Source organism: Ursus maritimus, unplaced genomic scaffold (assembly GCF_017311325.1).
Source record: "Ursus maritimus isolate PB19 unplaced genomic scaffold, ASM1731132v1 scaffold_7, whole genome shotgun sequence".
NCBI classification, from domain to species: Eukaryota; Metazoa; Chordata; class Mammalia; order Carnivora; family Ursidae; genus Ursus; species Ursus maritimus.
Genome location: NW_024426885.1, coordinates 53,877,256 through 53,892,087, shown reverse-complemented (window position 1 = coordinate 53,892,087; position 14,832 = coordinate 53,877,256). Strand labels below are relative to the sequence as shown.

Below are 14,832 nucleotides of genomic sequence, written 5' to 3'. Positions count from 1 at the left end.
TGGGGCCCGAGGGGACGCAGCGATGTGTGGGCTGTGTCCCTGCACTAACAGGGCTGGCATTTTAGAGAGAGGCGGGGGTTCCCAGCTGAGACACGTGGGCCCCTCCTGGTGTTACTCCCGGTCTCTGGGAAGCCCATCGCTGAGCTGCTACGAGGGTAAGAAGGAGCCAGAGGACCGTGGCTCTTCTGTAATGGGGCTGCTGCTGTGGTGGGAGGCACAGCCACCGTCCCCATACCCTTGGAGGTGGGATCTCACCCGCTGAGCCTCTGGGGGCTGGGCCCCAGATCTCTCTGGAGCTTCACTCTGAGCCCCTGGGAATTTGGCTTCAGCTTTCTGCAGACTTGCTGTGGAGCCCTATGCGGTTATTTGCCCTCTCTGTGCTTCTTTGGACACTGTCCCCTGCTGCCTCCTTTCATACCCAAGGTTTTAAGAGAATACGGTAGATATAAAAAGTTGCAAAAGACACGCCCATTGGGCACTTAGGTTGGGGGATCCGGGCTGTTGGGCCTGCCAGGCCCTCTCTTAGACCCCCGACGTCCCGCTCAGCACCCATCCCCTATCCCTGTCCCCGGACTAAGCAAGCCCCGTCACTCCTGGGGCTGCCAAGGCAACAACCCTCTCCTCCCCCCAAGCCCAGAATGCCTCAGTCATGCGTTCTTGTGCTGGCTGCTTGCTCGCGGGCCTGTGCAGCCCACCCCCCGAGGGCAGACGGCCCCATGCCCCTGCCGCCAGCCCAACCCAGCCCTGGACGAGGATGAAACCCAGTGATGCAGACCCTCTCTTCTTTCCCACATGTGCTCTCCTCACCCCCTCAGTGAGGTGATTCCCTTTCCTCTTCCCAGGCCAGTTCTCCCTGGAGCTGTGGAGGTGGGAAAGTATGGGAGGGACTCCGAGAGCAGGCTTGTCACCCTCTCCTTCCTTGTGTCCCCAGGAGCCATGGGGTGCCACGCTGCCACCAGCTGCCTCGCGGCCTGCCTGTTTGTGCTGATCTCTGGATGCCGGGGTAAGTCCGACCCTCTGCCCTTCCCGCCACACGGGGTATGTGCTCTGGGGCAGGGGTTGGGAGAGGGCGGCTCCGGGCCTGCAGACCTTGCCTTACTATGTGTGTGACCGCGCACACACTTCCCTCTCTGGGCCTCCGTTGCTGCTGCACTTCCAGGGCTGGAAATACCAGCCTCCCTGTGAGGGAAGGGGAGGAGCCTTGGAAGGAGGGGAGCTCTAGGGGCAGGAGGCATCTGTGCCGCGAACTGTCCCTGTGGGATACAGGGCCTGGCCACGGTCCTCTTCAGTTTCACGGCTGCTGTGTGAGCGCCTGCTGTGTGACACCGGGTGTGTCTGCGGTGCCCGGCTCTGGGGTGTGCGAGCAAGGAGGAGTCCAGAGCCTAGCGGGGGGAGGATTCACTACATGGAGTGCAGGTGAGCAGCGTGGTAATAAAGGATGGACACGGCCCAGAGAAGCCCATCAGGAGAAAAGACTCATTGGGACAGGAGGGACCCAGCCAGAGGGAAATCTTTCATCTAGGCTTTGAAGCCTGAGTAGGAGTTTTAGAGCAGGGGAGCAGGAGGAAGGGAATCCCAGAGGAGGGAGCAGCTTGAGCAAAGGTGTGGCGGTGAGGAGCCCTTTCCGCTTGCAGGCAGGACCAGCCCTCCTTCCCCTGCCCTTGCAGCAGCCGGAGCGTGTAAGCTCCGGTGCCCCTGGAGGAGGCTGGGAAAGACCTGGGCATGTGCCTGTCCCTTGGCTCCCGGCCAGCTGGTGGCAAGGAGCAAAGCAGCTCTGGGCTGCGCTGAAGGAACAAGGCCAGGACTGCAGCTGGCAGTGTCTCCTGGGGCCAGGGTGTCCGCAGGGAAGAGCTGTGGGCACGGCGTGCCTGGTGACAGGGGCAAACACATTCCTGAGTGAGGCCAGCTCCTTCGACAACTCCAGGGAGCTAGGGAGTCTCTGGAGGAAGCCAGCCTCACGCTGGCTGCCCGAGAGTCCCTTGAAGGTCCCCTCTCCTGGCCCCTGAGTTTGGAAGGATCTCTGTGGGAGTGCTTCTGTGATGGGGAGCTCACTCCCATCCAGGCAGCCCGGGATTACAACGGAGTCTCACTGACTCTCGGGGCAAAGCCGGAGGGGCTCTTAGACCCTCTCTCAGCTCCTGGCCAACTTGGCAGGGAAAGGACATCTAGAGAAGCAGCTGGCCCAAGGTCATGCAAAGCAGGGCGTGGCCGAGCCTCAGTCAGGGTCTCTGATCCTCCACGGGATTTTCTGTCAGGGTAGCCCTCCCCCACCTGCCCTCTGAGCCCCATTTGGGGAGGCCTCCGTGGGGGCCCCCGACACAGCTCTGGCGCCCTGGCTCTGCTGGATGGTAGAAGTCAGGACACTCTCCTCAGTCTCCCCAGGGGCTCTATAACCTTGGTCGCACATGCCCCCCCCCACCGCTGTGAAGAAGAAATACCGATGTGAAAATAAAACAGGTGCCCAGAGCTCAGCTGTATCCTAGCAGAGGTGACAGTTGCCTCCTGAGCTCTGGGGATGGAAGACGCTCGTGCATCTCAAGTGGGCACAAGGGAGCAGCACGGAGCCAGGACTCCGGGGTTCCTGCCCCACTTCTCCAGCGGCCTCCCTGGGGCAGTGTCTCAGCCTCTCTGTCCTTCAGCTTTCTTATCTCCGAAGTCCGGAGGGCCGTCGGACTCCCCTCCGTCAGTTGTGGGATGATCAGGTGGGTTAATGCATGTATCAAGCCCTCAGAGTAGCGCCTGCCACATATCAGGTGCTAAATCCGTGTTAGCTCTTTGATTATGAGCTGTATCCTTCTCCGGTGGAAGCCGTCTGGGGCACAGAAAACAGAAAAGTTAAGCAAGTTGCCTGAGACCACCAGCAACTTTGTGGCAAAACCAGCCTGCTTGGGGGCTAGTCTGCTTTGTGTGTATGAGGGGCGCTCTTTCTCTCATTGCTGAGGACAGTCCCCTCTTCCTGGTCCCTGTCTGAGGTGGCCGGTGCTGTTGCTTTGGCATGGTGAGACCGTGGCTGCCTTAGGGACTGAAGGACACCATCTTCCCACCCTGCTCTTCCNACACCTGCCCCTTGTCCCCCAGACCATCCCACATTACCTCTCCCCACTTTGCTTTCATCTGACCCACAGCCCCAGGGGATCCCTCCTCCCATCCCGGGCAGTCAGAGATGGCCAGACTCACGGATTAACCCCCGAAGATGTCAGCCCCCCTTGTCAGCCTGTCATCTTCTCTCTGCCGCAGCTTGCTTCCCTCCTGCTCTCTGGGCTCAGTGTGTTCTCCGCCTGTGGGCCAGTTGGGAAGGCAGGAGGTGAAGGCCTGCCCTGCCCCATCCTTGTCTGGCCTGGCCCCTGAGCATCCTGCTGGGTCCTGCCCTTGGTCCCCAGGCAGGAGGCACGAGGGGGCCTGACGGTGGGGCTACCAGCTCTCGTGCCCGACGGCAGCAGGTCAGGCTTCGGACCCCCAGGACGCCCAGGGCCCGTACTGCGGCCACTGTGACCGTGACACAGCGCACAGGACACCTCTGGCATGGAGGCAGGCTGGGAGGGCCGCGCAGGGTTTCTCCTGACGCTTGGAAATGGGGGCCAGAGAGAGAAGATTTGCCCGCGGCCACACAGCTGCGACGGGCGGAGCATTTAAGGCCTCTAGCTTTGTCCTCTCTGCCCAGTGCTCCTCCCCTGTCAGGGGGCTCCCCACGACATGGACCTCAGGGTGAGCCGCTGTGCCTCCAGCGTCCCAACAGCCCTCCGAGACCCGGGGAGACAGGCGTGGATCCAGGCCCCGCTGGTTCAAGGCCCTGCCGCTGCCCCGTGTTGGTCAAGCCCGAAGAGGAATCCCCTGCCCCCCACGACCCTGAATAAAGTCAGTGCTTCCTGGCCAGGCGTCCCCAGATTGTGCCTGGCGCCGGTCCTCCCGGGATCAGGTGTCCCGGGCCAGGACGCTGCGCTCCTCTGTGCCCTTCCCGAGTCTTTGTCATTCAGCAGCGGCAGCTCGAACGCCGTGGTCTCTGCGAACCTCCCTGCTTCCTTCTCCCCTCGGGCCTGTGGCGGCCGGCGGCGGGATGCTGGGCGCTGTCTGCCGTGTTTAAAGCGGGTGGACTCCTCTCCGCTGTGCAGGGAACAATCGGTGTGAGTGGCCGGGGGAGACCGGGGCAGGTGGGGTGACGCCACCAGGGCAGAGCGAGCAGGGACGTAGGCTCGTGGGGGAACAGGTGTGTGTGGGGGGGGGCATGGCCAGAGGAGCGGGTCCTGGGCACGGGAAGTGGGGACTGTCCATCATCGAAGCCCCCTGCGCCCCCGCCCCTTGTACATTCACTCGCAGTCCAGCCTGGCTGAGGTCTCACAGCTCCCGAGGCAGCCATTTTGCCTCAGGAGGACAGAGCCTTGTGCCATGAAAGTGGCTTTTAAGAGAACAAGTAAGTGACCTGTCCACGTACCCCTTTCCCCACCCCCTCCCACCAGCCCCCTCCCAGTCCCCGGGTGCTGAGGACACAGGCCCTGCTTGGTATGTGGCAGGGGACACATGTCCCCGAGGCCCTGCCAGCTACCCTTGCAGAGCTCTCCGCAGCTGATTATCGGCAGGTCCTGTAAAAGAGAATTTTAAAATGAATAATGCTGCTGCAGGCGATTTTTTTCCTCGCTGGTTTCCCTCCCCCAGCTGCCCACCGCTGTATTCTGGCCTCCCTGAGCCTTCTCCCTGCGTTCAGCCTGCTTCCCATACCAGTGCCCAGGGCTCCTCTTAGTGACCCAGAGCAGCCCTCTCTGGCTGAGCGGGTGGCACTGTTGTTAATACCAATATTAATAGTAGCTACCATTTATCCCGTGCTTGCTGTGTGCTGGGGCACGGCCCTAAGCGCTTTATGTATGTAATCTCACTTAATCCTCAGGACAACCATGAAGTCAGTCTTATTGTTGCTATTTTACACCTGAGTAAACTGAGGCATGGGAAGACCAGGTGGCTAGAAAGAAGCACAGCACAGTCCCAAACAAACGCAAGGCCCTTGACCACTGGCCGCTTTCTGGGGCTGTTACAGGTGCGAGGGGCGAGGGGTTCCTGGTATGAGAGGGTGGAGGAATGTGTGTGAGTGCATGTTTTAGTAATGGTGATCAAGGAGGGCTTCCTGGAAGAAGGGGTGCCTAAGATGAAACTCGAAGGATGAAAAGGACTTGGACAGGTGAAGACAGAAGGGTCAGCAGTCCTAGCCAGGAAGTGAGAGAGAGTCCAGAATGTTTGAGGAATCAGAAATGGCATCACTCTGAGCAGATTTAGGGGAAGGAGGAAAGGATGCCACTCTGCTCACCCCCCCAACTAGGAGCCATCTCAGGCCGGAGGGGGAAGTGCCCTCCCTCAGCCCCCGCCTTCTCACTTCCTGGGAGCTGGCCTCTGTTCTCCAGCCAGCCACAGGCCCTGAGAGAGCCCCGGGTCAGCAGAAACAGGGAACGGGAGGGCTGCAGCCTGCCCCTATGGAGGACATCCCCAGAGGACCCAGCAGGAGCTGCTTACCACGGCACAATGTCAGCCCCGTGTGAGACAGACCCGCTACCCACTGGTTGGCAGGGGCGGAAAGGGAAGTGCCCTCCTCACATGCCTACTTCTGGGGTGTCTTCCCACACTAACAACCAATTCTTCAATTTTCCGGATACAAACTGGGTGTCTAACAATTTAATTACATTCAGTTCTGACTCTATCTGGCGTTAGTGTCAGATTATACAGATTTAAGGCCTACGAGACTACCCCCACTTCACAGGCCGGCCACAAGTCCCAGGCCCCCTGTCCTCTGACCTACAAGCCATAAGTCAGGGGTTCCTGTGACCCACCCCCTTCCTCAGGTTTGATCGGCTAGAATGACTCTCAAAACTCAGGGAGCCACATGGCTTTCATTTACTGGATTAAACAAAGGGTACAACTCAGGGGCGGCCAGACAGAGTGGGGATGAGGGCAGCGGGGAGCTTCCTTGTCCTCTCCAGGGGTGCCCCCTTCCCAGCATGGGGCTATGTTCACCTCCTGGAAACTCCTCAGATCTCTTAAACCTCCAGCCCCCTCCCCTCCCTGCAGGTCCAGGTGGGGCTAGAAGTGCCACCTTCTAACCAGTCGGTCTTCCTGCCCACCAGCCCCACCCTAGGTCCCCTCGCTCGCATAAACCCAGCTGTGCTCAAAAGGGGCTCCTTTTAAAGGACAAACGTCACTCCTCTCGTTTTGGAATTTCTAAGGAGTTTTGGAGCTCTGTGCCAGGAACTGGGACGAAGACCAAATAGGTTTTTTATTATACCACATTACTGAAGACCATTAGGAGGGGCTCAGGGGACAGGTAAAGCTGGCCTTGGGGAGGCCTCATGTGAGGGACTTGTGGTACGAGGGGCCCCAACTCCTTCCGGACCCGGACGTCACCCCAAGGCCATCACAGAGTGGTACGGGGCCAACCACCCAGGGGCCCTGTAAGGCTGGGCCACTTACCTGCTGTGTGACCCTGGGCCAGTGACTGCTGATCCCCCACAAGCCCCCTTCTCCTCCCAGTGCGAGGGCTTCCTGACTGCCGTGCCCCTGCTCGGGCATGCAGCCCGGGGCCTCGACACGCTCACGCGCCGTGTGCCGCCAGGAGGCCCAGTAGGAATGCGACGCATGTGTGACTCGAAATGTTCTAGGAGCCACATTAGAAAAGAAACTCATTTTAATAATACGTTTCACCCAATAGACGCGCAATATTTTCATCTCCACACGTCATCAGTATAAAAGGTTAATGGGATATTTTACACCCATTTTTTTCATAGCAAGTCTTTGCAATCCTGCGTATATTTTATGCTCCAGCACGTCTCCGTGTGGCCAGGATACCAGGGCCGCATAGGACTGGTGGCCTCGCTGACCCCACGACCTCCCTACTGGCATCATTCCCCATTTACGTTGAGGCAGGATGGGGACTCGCTGAGGTCCTGGGAAAGTGGCTGTGGCACTGGATGCAGGCTCAGTGCCCCCTGCAGCCCCCACTCTGTGTCTCCTTCCAGAAGCTGCCATGAGGGTACTTGACTGACACTCTTGTCCTCTGACTTCCAGGCCAGGTGAACCGACTGCCCTTCTTCACCAACCACTTCTTCGACACATACCTGCTGATCAGTGAGGACACGCCTGTGGGTGAGTTGGCACGGGGGCTGCTGGGCACGCCGGGAAGCGTGGGGCGGGCTCCTCTCCCTCAACTGAAGGGGATCTTAGAGATGGAGGCCATCTTTCCCCTTATTGGAGGCTCTTCCATGATGTTTGTGTGACCTCTCCTTGGTTGTTCCCGGGGATGGGGCACTCAGTACTTGCCAGGGAGGTTCCTTCCAACATAGGGAAGTTCTAAGTGTCCAGGGACTTACCACGTTGAGCCCAACTTGCTTAACTTCCACTTCTGCACTAGTTTCATTCTACAAAATGGCTCTTTCCTCTTCCTTGTGAAGTTTTAAAGATGGCAGCTGTCATAGAGTTTGTTGTGGCCTTTTGTACTTTGCTGTGATCACGGAGTTTTCTGCCCAGAGTCTGCCTGCTTTTGTCACGAGGGAAAAAAAAAGGACTACTTAGGAGGTGATCACGAGCATCCCCTTCCACGCCAGCCGGAGTCACCTCATGACCCAGCTCTGTGCTCATGACCCCCTTCCTGACGGCCTGGCTTCTACACCTGCGGCTGGACGTGTGCACACATAGCCCTGCGGCCTTCGCTCGGCTCTGGGGACCAGCAGCTTCTCAGGAAGTGGGGGTTGAATGGAACAAACCCATCTTGCCGCTGTGCTGATGGGAGGACTCTCGTTCCGGGGAGCACGCACGCAAACGGTGGTGCCTGGAAAGATCCCTCCCGCCTCCACCCACACGCCCTCCTCCGTCCCCGTTCCTGTGGGTGTCATTTTAGGGAAAGTGCCTGCCATCTGTGGCTTCTTTAACTCAGGTCTGCCCGCTCTGTGGGTCTGCGGTGGGGCTGCACACCAGAAGCAGTGTACGTCTGGGGTTGGCATGGTGCATCTTTCTGGAGAATCGCTTGTCCTTGGAAATGAAGTGGGATGGCGTGGAGGGGGAGGGGTGTTGATATTGATCTCATAGGTCGTTTTAAACACTCATTTGTACAAAACCAAATGTAGATGTGTGATAGAGGAGATGCAAAATTCTTCAAAGAAAATCTCTGCTTGAAGAGGGGTGCCTTAGCAGGCCCCAGACTCTCCCTGCTCTTTGGTGTGGGGGCCGAGGGGGGTCGTGACAGCAGCCCCTGAAGAAGTCTTTCTTTCCACTCTTCCTGGTGGAAGCTTTTTTCCAGGTGGGTGCAGGGCATAGCAGGTGTGTTTCTGACTACTGGGGAGAATGTCCCCAAGGTCCAGTGGCACTTCATTTCTAGGACCCATGGGGGGGCCTCTATGGAATGTGACAGCTCTTTTGGTGACTAGCAGCCCACATGGGGCCGCATTGAAAGGCTGATCTGTGGGTGTTGGTATTTAAAGGGTCATTCAAGAGGAAGGCTGCCTGCCTCTCTGGAATGTTCTTGCATAGGCTTACCTTCTGGTGGGGGGTGGAGTGGGTACCTGGAAGTCTCCTGGGGATGCTGCTGAGCTGTTTGCTCCCCTCGGGGTTGTGTCAGGGCATGTTTGTGGGCTTCTGGATCCATCTGGGCTTTCTCCCCACACCCAGGCCTAGCATGGGGCCGGCGCAGAGGGGGAACTGGTGCCTAGTATATGTGACTCAGTAAATGAATGACTGTTAGCAGCCTTTATCATCGTTAGAGGCTCTCGGTTCATTCCTCAGTTTGTCAGATATAGAGGGTGTCCGCCCTCTGTGCCACGCCTGGCCGCCGTGCGCCCAGCACGGAATTCGACAGAGGGATAAAGAAGGCAATGTCAGGCTGGTGGGGGCTGGCCTGGATGTCTGATCAAGTCCCAGTGAAGGATGGAAGGAGGAAGGGGTGTTCCTCTGGAGACAGAGCAGAGGCAGGAGGGAGCAGGAGAGGTTTTGGGGAGGTGGTGGCCCTTGAGTAGCGACCCGAAAGGCTCCCCTGCCATTTCTTCACACACTATTTCCTGCAGCTGATTATTTAGAAGAGTCTGTTCTCACCCTATCCTCCCAGACGTTGCTTTGTGGTGGAGGGAATGTATTTGGGACAGGTGGGCCATTGAGACAGACGTGCGGCCGGCCACTAATGGACTAGGGAGGCTGGCCGGGAGAGGTGAAGGCCGCTGTCAGGTGAGCGGTGCCGGCTCCGTCACCCCATCTGTGACCCTGCCCAGCCCTGAGTGTGGGGTTCTCAGAGGCCTAGGGTATGGGGAAGGTGGTGGGGTGGGGTGAATATTGCTGTGCTGACAGTGATGAGCCCTAGGCTGGGACCCCCCCCCACACCCCCCAGTAAGCCCTCCAGCAGGCCCTGCTCTAGCTACCTTGGGCTCTGGCTCTTGATTGTCTTCTGCAAATGCTAGCATCGATCGGCTTCCAGGAGCAACTCCTAGGACATGGCCCCATTAAGGCTGCACTCTGCAGTCACAGCAGGGGCGTCCGTCTGGCGCAATGGGGATTGATTCTTGGCTCTGGGGGACTGTAGGAATGAGGGAGGGCTCGGTGAGCTGGAAGACAGCTCTGTCCCTCTCTCCGGGCAGGGGCTGGTGCTGAGCTGGCCCCTACCCTCCTGGCTTCCTCCCTTCCTTTGGCATCAGGTGGGGCAGCAAGCTCTGGCCCGTGTGGCGCTGGGCACAGCGCTGCCGCGCCCTGGGCCTTACCTCCCATCTCACCAACGAGAGGGCACTGGAAAGATGGGCCCAGGGGGCTTTGACGTGGGCAGTCCTGCTGGCCCAGCGGACCTCTCCTGTGTGCTGTCACCTCTGTGGCCCTGGGCCATCCAGAGGTTGATGTGGACTCACACGGTTGTGGCAGGGTGCAAGCCTCGGACCAGGAGAGGCCAGGGTGAGGGTCGTGTTGAAACAGCTTGTCCAAGGGGCTGGCCCCTTGCTTGCCATGTGGAATGGGGTGGCCCAGAGACTTGACCTGGATGCTTGGCTCTCACTTGCCCTTTGCTTTCTGAACCTCAGTGTTCCAGCCTGCAAACTGGGGATGGGAGAGTCCCCTCTCTGGATTCCATACCTGGAAAGTTTTGTTACTGAGAGGAGAGCCTGTGTGTGGCCCCGGTTAAGCTGTCCTGCCAGCCACAGCTTTGCAGTGGGGACAGACAAGTACAGAGAGGAGCTGGGTCTAGTGGGCTGGTCAACACCAATGGCTTGGAGGCAGAGCCCAAGCCAGTCTGAAAGTGGCAAGAGGTCAGAGCTGTGGGCAGACCAGCTTCCAGCTCTGGGGCTGATTATCTGTCTTCTGCTTAAGGCACGATGATGGGAAGCTCATGATCTTATAAGACATGTGCTGTGGAACAGTTCTGGGAATGCGAAATTCTTCCTAATATTAATCTGAAATCTGTCCCTGGGACTCCCACCCATTGAGCCTAATTCTGATCACTGGAGCCTTACAGATTAATAATAATAATATACGACATACTACATATGTATAATGCATGTTATTATTATAACTATTTATTGAGTGCTCGAGGTAGTGTACAAAGTGTTTTAACTAATGTGTCTTCACATTCTTTTTAAGAATCGGAGTAGAGGTGGCTGCAGGCTCTGTTGGTAGCTAGTTTCTGTGAATGTTCTCTCCTGGTCTAGAGATTGCGACTTGGATTCACCACAAACCCTCTGAGCCTTTCCATCCTTTATGCTCCCGCTGCAGTTCCAGCCAGCAGCTGCGTGCTGGGGAGCGGAGTGGGAGGGCAAAGCGCGGCCGTCCCAGATCCCTTGTGGAGGCTACACGTTCTGTCGCTGTATCTCCTCACCCATCTCCAGTTCCAGTTCCCTCTGCCTGATGCTCTTTTTGAGGACCGTCTCCCCGCCAGGGAAGACAGGAGCAAAATGGAGTCATTAAGGAGCCCGGCCTCTCCCGCCGCCCCCATCCTATTAACATTCAGGCCCCCTTGTCACTGTGCGTCTCGCTGCAGATGTAACTATCTGTCTCTGGCAGCCGAGCTGGCCTGGGAGGGGCAGAGCAAGGGCAGAGCGAGGACTCAATGTCTGGTTGGGCTGGTAGCCTCGCCCCCACACTGGCCCTGACTGTCAGCAGTGAATGGCCACATGGCACCTTTACGATGAGGGATGGATGCTTCCTGGGTGCTGTCTCCAGGTGACCTCCGGAATCCACTCCAAACGCTCAACGGTATGGCGCATGTCAAGGTCACCAACAGCCTCCAGGTGGCTAAAGCCAGTCCTTAATTCTTGGACCTGTGGCCTTTCGGCAGTTGGTCTTCTCTTCCAGGGCCTCGGCTCTCTGGCTGTTCCACCTCTGCCTCCTCCAAGCGTCCCGCACCCTCCCTCATTCCTACAGTCCCCCGGAAGGCACAGCCCAGCTCCTGTGTGCCTTCCGCATGTTCTAGCCCCATGGCTGTCTCCTCGGGACTCATGGCTTCAGGTCCTGTCCGCATGAGGACAAGTCGGAGCCTTCTACCTCCTTCCTGGGCCTCCTCGCAGAAGACGTTCCGGACTTGTGTGCCCACCTCTGTGCTCAGCGTTTCCACCTGGGTTTCTGAAGGGCTCCCAGCCTCAGGGCACCCGGGCCGGACTCCTGCCCTTTCCCCAGACCCTGCTTCCCCTGCAGCCTTGCCTGTCTCAGCCGTACCTGCAACACTACCCCCCCCCACCCCGGGTTGCTCAGGCTAGAAACTTGGGGTCGTCCTGGCGTCTTCCCTTTCCCCTTCACCTCACATCCGATTCCTCAGCAAATCCTGTTGGCTCCACCTTCAGACTATTTCCAGAATCTTCTCACTTCTCACCCCTTCGGCTCCCGCCACCACAGTCCAGGCCTGGATTATCCCAGCAGCTCCTTAATGGTCTCCGTGGTCTCCCCTGTCCCCTTGTCCTGTTACAGCCTTTCCCCACCCCCGCAGCCGAGGGGTCCAGGGGTGCTTATGAACCCGAGACAGAGCCCCTCATGCGGTGTGCTCTAGTGTCCCATCCCACTTGGAATGAAAGCAGCATGAAGGCTGATGGCTGTCCAGCTCCCTGTCAGACCTCGTCTCCTCCCCTCTCCCCTGCTCACTCCACCCGGTGCAACTCCGTGTGCGTGAGAGGCGGCTTCCCACCTCAGCCTTGCATTTGCTGCTCCTGCTACTTAGAACATGGGGAACCTCCGCTGATCAGTCTGGTCAGTTCGGACGCTGCCGCCTCCCTGCGGCCTTCCTGGGTTTCTCCAGACAGGGTTCAAGCGCTGCTTCCTTTGCTTTCTTTCCTTTCCGTTAGTCCCTGTCACGGGGCCCTTGTGGCTCCATTGCTCCTCTGCCTCCCCTGTTGCACTGTCAATGCCTCCAGGTGGCCTGGACCGTCTCCGTGTCCCCAGGGCCCAACTTGTGCCTGGGGCTCAGGGCGCCTCGAGGAAGGAGTGAAGTCTGGAGCCTATGAGCGTGGGGGGGGGGGTTCCACCTGGCAGGGGCTGGAGCTGGCTCCGCACCTGCTAGTCCCCCCTCCCGCAGTCTCAAGCCAGGCGCTCCCCTCCCAAGGGTGTCAGAAGCGAGGTGTGGGTGATGACAGGGATGGCTGCCCAGGAAGTGGGCCCAGGAGAGCACGTGCCCCAGATGGCACAGACGCCGTGCGTGACTGTGCTTGTGAATGACGGAGCTCGCCCTGTGCTGGGGTCGTGTTTTTCTCATCCCAGCAGCCTGTCAGGGCCGCATGGGGTGTATTTGCCGGGGACCCTCAGGGTGCCACGCAGCAGCGTGAGGCCTGGCCTGGAGGCACAGGGCTGACGGAGGAGCTCTGTGAGGGGTGAGGACATCCAGTCCATCTACCTTGGCTGTGACCCTGATCTTCATGCCGCAGATCCTGGAAGGGGCTGGTGTCTCTCGGGGGCTGGGGCCCAACATCACTCCTTCTATCCCGATTCTAAACACCGCCAGCCAAAAGCCTCCCAAGGGCCTAACGGAAGGAGTGAGAACGCTTCGTCATGGCCTGTCACCCACCTCTCCCACAGGCACCCTGATCTCCAGCCATGGGGACACACTCAGCACCCCAACACCTCCCCTCTGTCTCCCCGCTGCGCCTTTCCCAGGCCAGCCCCTCGGCAGGGAGTACTCTTTCCCCTTCCTGCCTGCTGACTTCCTACTCATCTTTCTAGGGGTAGCTCAGATGTCACCTGCTCTGTGGGGCCCGCGAGTTCTCTCACGGTTATTTGTGTGTAACTTCCCATCGGCAGTTCGTTTTTACTTACTACTTTTATTAATATCGACATTACAATTAATTATAATTTTAGTATTTATGTATCATATAAGATGCAGAGCGGTACTCTTAGCTAGCATTTATTGACTGCCAGCCTTCTGCCAGGGCCCCTGATAAGGGTTCTCAGCACCTGGCCTCCTGTAGACCTCAGGGGCGTCTTGGGGAGGCGTCACTGTCTCCATCTTGCCGCTGAGCAAGACGGGCCTGCCGGTGCTCTGTGCCCAGCACAGTGCGGGGTACCAAGGGGGCCTCAGCAGACACAGAATGAGTGTAGCGGGATGAGCGAAGGAGGCAGGAGGACGAGTAGATGCCAAACGTCTCATCGAGCCCCCTCCCCTAGGCTCCCGGACCCGCCATAGGTCACCAAGGTCGCTGCACGCGGAGCCGACTTCCCCCCAGCAGACCCCTCAGTACCCCCAAAGCAGCCTGAGCCACGATTCAGGTGATAATGCTAATCACCTGCGCGACCAAATTAGTCTTGTCAGGAGCCATTAAGGCGGGAGCTCGGGATTCATTAGGGTGGCTCGGGCCCAGGCAGCGCCTGGCTCGGCGGCCAGTCGGCGCTGATGAATTTCCCTGCAAACTCCATCAGCGCCCAGCTGTTCCGTCTGGACCCACGGAGAGCAATTTGCAGGTGGGCTGACCCCGCGCTAGCCGTCTCCCTAGACAGAGGAGCAGAGTGCCGGCAAGTGTGGGGAACGGCTCCCGCAGGGAGTTCCTACAGAGCTAGGAGCACGAGCTGCGGGAGGGCTGGCGTGAATGGAGGGCCAGACCTGCGGGCATGGGGCTCCGGAGCAGACGTGGAGAGTGGTGGGTAGGAGGGGAGTCTGGGAGGGGCTTTGGCCTCTCCTGGGACCATTCTCTGTACCTAAGGTCCTAGAGGAGGCTGTCCCTCCTCGCTGAGCCCCTCTCCCATTCTGTAAAGGGTAGAAATCATGTCTCAGGAGAGGATGAAGGAATCACAGGGTGGGAATGGTTTTTCTTTTAACCAAAGTGTCCCTTAGGACTGACACAGAAGAGAGGAGGTCATGGTTCCCCAGAGCAGTTCCTTGGCAAGGGTCGGAGACAAAGTCGCAGGCGTTACGGGCTAGAGGGATGTAGATGTGGGGAGTCCAGTGAGAGGGTCCCCGATATCAGGTGGGTGTGTGCTCTGAGCGTGTTTGGGCTTTTCTGCCAGCCACGTACAGGGCCATGTAGCCCGCTAGCTAATAACAATGCAGAAAATCTACAGTGTGTTAGACAATAACTCTAAGGGGAAATAATCATCTGTTGGTGAAGTTAGGGTCAGAGGTAGACAGTGGGGAGACGTCATAGCCGTATTCACTTTTACCCCCCACCTGAAGGACCCTCAGAAGGCCTGGGATGAACAGCTTCAGGCCTCCTGCCAGGTAACTCTATGACCACTGTCATTGTCAAACACTCCACCTTTCCAGATGGGGAAACTGAGGCCCACGGTGGGGAGCTTGCCCAAGGGCTCCAGAGAGTTACTGTTGAATTCCAGACTGAAGCCTGCCCTGACTCCACACCCCAGCAGCAGAAGGGGCTCGAGGGGACTCTTCCCAGGCAGGCACGTGGCTCCTGCAGGCCTGCG

The 14,832-nt window shown here is 58.6% G+C and overlaps 1 protein-coding gene across 1 annotated transcript in view; it reads left to right on the top strand.

The window, feature by feature from the left end:
- The first annotated feature begins 936 nt into the window (after positions 1-936).
- Positions 937-14,832, top strand: part of LOC103668017 (cadherin-23) — a 264,181-nt gene continuing 250,285 nt past the window's right edge. The window contains exons 1-2 of the mRNA XM_040624110.1: positions 937-1,003; positions 7,042-7,119. Of these exons, the coding sequence (XP_040480044.1) occupies positions 937-1,003; positions 7,042-7,119 (145 nt within the window). The remainder of the gene's footprint in view (positions 1,004-7,041; positions 7,120-14,832) is intronic.